Consider the following 7639-nt stretch of genomic DNA (forward strand, 5'->3'; position numbering starts at 1 on the left):
AGTCAAATCGATTGTGCACATTATGCTCAGTGCAAGTTCTAGAGTCTGAGTACCACACACTACTAGAGTGCTCAGCTTTTGATCACATCCGAACTTGCTTCTCTCACATTTTCAGCCATAACTTAGACCTACACACTTTCCTCTCCGAGCCAAAGTGTGGGCTCTCCATTGCAACTCTCATCACTACAATTTTGGAGCATCGAGAGTCACTCATCAGCCATACACATACTACATCACATGTAACTTTGGTCCCATAGGTTATATTTGACCTCCGAGGACGATAATAAAATCTATCTATAAAATCTCTCTCTCTCTCTCTCTCTCTCTCTCTCTCTCTCTCTCTCTCTCTCTCTCTCTCTCTCTCTCTCTCTCTCTCTCTCTCTAGTTCGTGCACCTTGGCTCGTTGTTGTTGAGTTGCTAGCCTACCCTGGTTCACCATGCTCTAGCTGGCTTCCCCACAACCTGCTACGACACCGCGACGATTGACCCCAGCAGCCTGGGCCCAATGTGCGAAGAAAACTATTTTCCCAAACATACAAAATACCCTTTCTTGAATTTGCAAAGAGGAAATTTAAAAAAATCATGTTATTTTCTCAAAAAAAAACTCTATTTTGGGGTGGAATTTCTCCTTTTCCCATTGCCCGGGTCCAATGTTCGAGGAAAATTATTTTTCCAAACATACAAAATTCCCTTTCTTGAATTTGCGCAAAGAGGAAATTTTAAAAATTAGGTTATTTTTCTCTATTTTGGGGTAGAATTTCTCCTTTTCCCCTTGCCCTCAACATGCATTTTGGAATCGAAAACAACATGATATTAAACTGAGGTACATTTTTCCCAAACACTGATACAAAATTCCCTTTCTTGAATTTGACCCCAGCAGCCCGGACCCAATGTTCGGTAAAAACTATTTTCCCAGACATACAAAATTTCCTTTCTTGAATTTGCGAAGAGGAAATCTTTAAAAAATCAGGTTATTTTCTCAAATTTTTATACTATTTTTCTCTATTTTGGGGTGGAATTTCTCCTTTTCCCCTTGCCCGGGCCTAGTGTTCGAGAAAAACCAAACATACAAAATTCCCTTTCTTGAATTTGCGAAGGGGAAATTTTAAAAAACAAGTTATTAATTTTCTCAAATTTTTACACTATTTTCTCTATTTTGGGGTGGAATTTCTCCTTTTCCCCTTGCCCGGGCCTAGTGTTCGAGAAATTTCCTCTTCCCAAACATAGAAAATTCCCTTTCTTGAATATTAGGTTATATTTTGCTATTTTGGGGTGGAATTTCTCCTTTTTCCCTTGCCCTCAACATGCATTTTAGGAATTGAAAACAATACGATATTAAGCTGAGGTACATTTTTCCCAAAAACTGATAAGAGGAAATTTTAAAACTTAGGTTATTTTTCTCTATTTTGGGGTTGAATTTCTCCTTTTCCCCTTGCCCCCAACATGCATTTTTTTCCAAACCTACAATATGCCTTTCCTTGAATTTGCCAAGGGGAAAATTTAGAAAATTAGGTTACTTTTTTAGGTTTTTACACTATTTTTCTATATTTTGGGGTTGAATTTCTCCTTTTTCCCTTGCCCCCAACATGCATTTTTTTCCAAACCTACAATATGCCTTTCTTGAATTTGCCAAGAGGAAAATTTAGAAAATTAGGTTACTTTTTTAGGTTTTTACACTATTTTTCTCTATTTTGGGGCAGAATTTCTCCTTTTCCCCTTGCGCTCAACCGGCATTTTGGAAATTGAAAATGGCACGATATTAAGCTGAGACACATTTTTCCCAAACAACATCATTATCGTGAATGCCCAAGGATGCACGGCATCGGGCAAGGGGAAAAGGAGAAATTCCACCCCAAAGTAGAGAAAAATTGTAATTGGTCGGGACGATCGCACCGCCTCATGCTCGGGCAGTGTTCAAGAAAAATGTGTTTTAGCTTAATATCATGTCATTTTCAATTTCCAAAATGCCGGTTGAGCGCAAGGGGAAAAGGAGAAATTCTGCCCCAAAATAGAGAAAAATAGTGTAAAAACCTAAAAAGGTAACCTCTTGGCAAATTCAAGGAAAGGCATTTTGTATGTTTGGAAAAATGATTTTTTCCCGAACACTGTTGTCAGTGCTCTCTCTCTCTCTCTCTCTCTCTCTCCCCCCCCCCCCCCCCGCCAAAGTTATTTTCTCAAATTTTTACTTTTCTCTATTTTGGGGTGGAATTTCTCCTTTTCCCCTTGCCCGGGCCCAGTGTTTGAGAAAAATTATTTTTCCAAACATACAGAATTCCTTTCTTGAATTTGTGCGAAGAGGAAATTTTAAAAATTAGGTTATTTTTCTCTATTTTGGGGTGGAATTTCTCCTTTTCCCCTTGCCTTACGATATTAAGCTGAGACACATTAAAAAATGTCAGAGTTCCTTCTCTTCATGAACATAGGGACACGCGATAGAAGGAGGTTTGCTTCTCGTTTGGCTAATACTCTTCTTTTTCGTCTTTTTAAATTTTTACATTTTTCTCTCAATTTACCTGCAGTTATAAGGTAAGTGGAAGTCTCTGTAATATGTAGTTATCGCTCTCTATCTATGTTCCCACTCTATGTGTCTAATTATTGTCCTCTATCTATGTTGGCTCTTTGAGTGTCTAAATGCCGTCATTTTCTCTCTGAGTCTTTTTCTCTCTACATCAGACTCCATAATAGTCCGGGCCTCTTCATGCATAAGATTTCGACACGATCAAGAGACCGACCTAGGCTTAGTAGATCAAGTTGCTTCCAGGCGCTCTTCATGAGCACCTAAATCACCGCCGAGATTTCGCAATGTACTCCTCATCATCAGGGGAGAGAGAGAGAGAGAGAGAGAGAGAGAGAGAGAGAGAGAGAGAGAGAGAGAGAGAACTCAAGCGGGGGTTGAACATGTTATCATTACACCATCCGTAGCATGGAAATTATCAGAAACGTAATTGATCAGTTTCAATTGTCATCATGGCCATTTGAAATCTGGTCATCACCAAAACAGGCCAAGAAGTCTTTAAAGCCATGATAAAAAAAAAAAAAGATATTTCCATCCTTTTGGGGTATTCATACCACCGTGGCATTTCCATACCCATCCTCTTCGGGAACATCCATTTGCATCAACTTCACAACCGTTATTCCAATCTCAGGTTCTTCAATTGTCAAACATATTGTAGAGTACTCTCCATCGTGCCAATTTTGAAATGACCACTTTTGCATGATGAGCTTATCTTCTTCGAGCTTCATGTTGACACCAGTGACAACCCCATCAAAGATAGAAAATTGGCCTCTAATTTCAATATTGATCTTGGCTTTGCTTTGAGTAAATCCTCTCCATCTATTCTCATCAGTCTTCACAACTTTACCTCTAGCAGAAGTAGCTTTTAGTACCAAATTTCCTTCAAGCTCGTCTTTTGCAAGCCACCACTCCTTCATGGTCTCCTTCACAAACTTATCCACCCTTTCCAGTAGCATGGATTTCCTTTTAGCTAGAAAACTTTCTCAAAGCCTTTGTCCAACAATACCCTCATCCAAAACAGAGACTTTGAGCTCTCGATCTTCGTAGGCATTTTCATCTGTGATATCATCCAAAATCCAAAGTCTGTCAAAAAAATGAATAAGCGTAGGCATGGAGCCAACAATCATTACATGCCATGACTGAGAACTTCATCCCGTATAAGACACCTAAAACTAATAGCCGTACATCATCACAACGATATGCACTACTTCAAACCCACAAACAATGGAGATCATACATGTCAAACCACTGGAAGCAACCAACCCTGGAAGGCACAACTTCACGAAGGTGGAAGAGATGACCACCACTGCTGCAATATGACCGCCTAGCCTCGAGCTTCTCTCTCTCTCTCTCTCTCTCTCTCTCTCTCTCTCTCTCTCTCTCTCTCTCTCTCTCTCTCTCTCTCTCTCAGTCTCTCAGTCGGTATCTATGTAACCATGTGGTAGTGCCAGCCTCTTTCTCTCTCTCCCACCGTAGGCTCCGCATCTCTCGTTCCTGCAAAACTTCCAAGACTATAAGCACATGAACAGTGTTGCGCTACAGGCAACTTTGGAAAATTTTGTCGATTTTGCTCTACAGGCAGCTTCCAATATGGTCCCCGATAGAGAGAGAGAGAGAGAGAGAGAGAGAGAGAGAGAGAGAGAGAGAGATCCCCCAACCTTGCAGAGCTTGAGGTGACAAAGATCAGACCTCCAGTCCTCGGTTGTGCGCACCTGTGTATGCGTGTGTGACACACACACACACACACACACAGAGGATTTCCAGGAATCCCCTCGCCTAGCAGATCATCTCGAACGGGGAAGGAAGAAGAGAGAACGAGAGAGAGAGGGAGAGAAACCCTCCACGTCTAAGCCTGGTCCCTCCTGAGCACCTCCACATCCGAGCCTACGTATGTGCTCTCCACCTCGAGTTGAGGAGGCTTGCCTCGGGCTACTCAGAAAGAGCGTGGAGCGCGCTTGCAACATCGGATTCAATGCCCGGATTCAACCCAGGCTCGTCCCTTCGTGCAGTCTCTCTCTCAAACTCTCAAGTCTCTCTCTTCGTGCTTCGTGAAGTCTCTCTCTCAAACTCTCTCTCTTCGTACAGTCTTTGTCTGCTGCCTGGCACCAGGGCACACCAACCGGAATGAACTCCTGCTGACACATGTCCGGGGGGAGGGCCGGAATCCCCGGGGGATTCACTCTCTACGCTTATACGACAATCAATAAAGAAAACTATCATACCCCTATCTTACATATAAAATTTACGTCTAACATGATCTAATGGAGTAAAACTAGTCAAAGAGTGTGTAGCATAGTGACTGGCAATGTACTAAGTAACCACTTCTATTGGTAGCTAGATGTACACTCAATGTGTCTTAGTTTGACTTTCAAACTATGTGCTCGATCAGCTTGCACTCTGGCTACTCTACAATTCTAACCCATCCAAAGCTGGTGTAAATCAACCCTTGACCTACTCCAAATCAGCCCTTATCTATGACCGACTTGATGAAAAATTTCATGTGTGACGTGATAAAAAACTTCTCCTAAATTTATCCGAGTTCTAGTGCACATCGGTGACCAGTCATTACAAGTAATCAACCCGGGTTAGCCTCTCCCCCCCCCCCCCCCCCTTATTTTTCAGCTTGGGAGATAAATTATTGGGGGCCTGCCCCTAACTTATACGCTTATGTAACTTGTAAAAAAACCCCCCCTCTCCTGTACTTATGTGATACAGTAAGTTTTCCATGGTGAATCCCCCCCGGGCTAGAATCCCTTCCCCCTTTATCTATTAGTATAGATAATCCTGTTAAAATTTTGAAATTTTGGCAATAAGAAAAACCCATTCGTTTGAACTCTCATGGTAACTTATATTTCTAAAAGGTGAAACCCCCAAGGGCACACTACGGGCAAAAGTTTATGCAAAATTAGCATGCATGTATTATGGACCATTCCAGATTCTAACCAATCAATTCAACTTCTTGAGAACTTAAGCTACCCTCTCCTTGGCCAATCCATAATGCATTCCATGTAAATCTACTAAAGGGCTACAAGGATGGTCCACCACAAGAGCCAATAGAAAAAGACCCTCGAGAATTTAAGGGGTTGAAGAGATATTGCAACCCAAGCATATCATCCACCACAAAGACAAGGTGCTATGAAATGGTAAGGTACTATGTAATATCTCATTAAATTAAAAATACTATCCTTTTAGCGATGCTAAATTGATGCAAGAGCCACAATTGAAGGATAGTATGTCACTTTAGCCACTTACTATAAATTGCATACAAAGCCCTAATATTTTTACATCGACGTATTTAATGAAAATGCAATGAAGAAGAGCATGATTCTCACTTTTCAACTCTATTGTCTCAAGTTCTTCATTAATGCTTGAATGTGATGTGTATGTATACCAGATTTTTCACACTTGCGAGACAGAGTTTCTCACGACTATCGAGTAGACTTGCAATCTATTGCAGAAAGGTAATAGTGCTAACAAGGTAGACATACTTGTAGAAAATTTTCGCCCAAGTGCCAAGTAGATTGGTCATTTACTTTGCAACAATTTCCAATGTGCTAAAAGTGGATCCTGAGTAACAATCCAATGGGTCAAAAATGCCTCTCTTGATTAGAAGCATAGTTGAGGGCGACTATGATTTCAAGGGTGTGGTAATGTCAGCAAATTTCATTTTTGGTCTACTTAAATGAAATTTCTATTGGCCATTCTAGTAAGAGAAAATATGAATAATAAAAGGGGCAATTATGTAAAATGAGTAGAGGAATGTTATCATGAACTAGAAAGTTCCAAAATTTGAATGCATTTTTGAAAAGTGCCAATTGAATTTGATAAAGATTGACTAGCAATTTCCTAGGGCAAAGATGGGATCGTCTCTCTCTCTCTCTCTCTCTCTCTCTCTCTCTCTCTCACACACACACACACACACACACACACACAAGTCTATATAGCTATGGATGCTCAAGATTTATATAATTAACTATATAGGTTACTACTTCTTAATGCTTATATATCTTCTATCATGATTCTTGCTAAATCCCCTCACATCCTATCACTCATGAGGTGTTCATGGACTTGGGATTGAATTCAATGAGGTGTTTTAAGTGAATAATCTAATAGCAAATTCTATTGAATTCTAGAGCTTTCATCTCTTCAATTTTTGTAGTTAAAAGTGTAATTAGCCAATTGTATTGCTCAAAAGCTCTTTTGAAGAAGAAAAATTAATCAATACAAAGCCCTTTTGGAGAGGAGTCATCTCTAAAATTTTTGGCCCTCAGGTAGTCTCTCTCTCTCTCTCTCTCTCTCTCTCTCTCTTTTGGTAGATGTATTTGATGTGTGATTGAGTCTAAGTAACTTCTTGCTTTACAATATTCATGATGAAATATTCCCAACATTACACAATTGATTGATTATTCTAGTTAATTTGCAATTTTTTGCACTTCAATTCCAATTCTCTAATAGCTTTTCTTGCTTCATTGATTTGATTCTCTTTAAAGGACATTTTATTTAACTTTGGTTGAATTTCTTAGCTATGTTGTTCTATAATTTTCCAACCTTCTAATGGTTCATGTAACCCTAAGTAGATATAGATAATGTGCGCTACTGACCCTTTCGCCCCACGGGGGATTCACTACTAGTAATAGGGGACGCCACCTGCGTGCACCCAAATTGTCTTTTTAACCCCTATATATGGGACCCTCCTATGTAAAAACCAACCATTTGGCCTTAGAAAACCCCCTATTGTACACTCACGTTGTCGACAAATTTCGGTCTTGCCGGGAAAGCACCAGGCTTATGGCTGTGAGAGTTTGTGAGAGAACTCCAAAAACTATATGAAGGAGTTAAACCATAGATGCTATGAAGACTAGGGTTTGGAAAGCAATGCAATCAAATAAGTCCCACTCTTTCTCTCTTGCACTCACACATACATAGAAAGAACACAAAAGAGAATATCAAAATAACACAAAGATGAAAACATCAAGGCTATGGTCATATCGTATCATGGGTAATATGAAAGGGTTAATAGATGAGTTAATGGCATTCAATCTTGGCTGACCAAATATGCTACGAATTGTTCTTTGGAATTGTAGTTTTGTGCTTACCATAATATGTATATTTTGTCTAGTGATT

The 7639-nt window shown here is 40.0% G+C and overlaps 1 protein-coding gene across 1 annotated transcript; it reads right to left on the reverse strand.

The window, feature by feature from the left end:
• Window positions 1-3063: 3063 nt before the first annotated feature.
• Window positions 3064-3471, reverse strand: LOC147425998 (uncharacterized). Its single transcript, XM_086497946.1, has one exon. The coding sequence runs from the start codon at window positions 3469-3471 to the stop codon at window positions 3064-3066; it is 408 nt and encodes a 135-aa protein (XP_086354072.1).
• Window positions 3472-7639: the final 4168 nt, after the last annotated feature.

The sequence above is a fragment of the Adiantum capillus-veneris genome, chromosome 24, assembly GCF_014529385.1.
Source record: "Adiantum capillus-veneris isolate H3 chromosome 24, ASM1452938v2, whole genome shotgun sequence".
NCBI classification, from domain to species: domain Eukaryota; kingdom Viridiplantae; phylum Streptophyta; class Polypodiopsida; order Polypodiales; family Pteridaceae; genus Adiantum; species Adiantum capillus-veneris.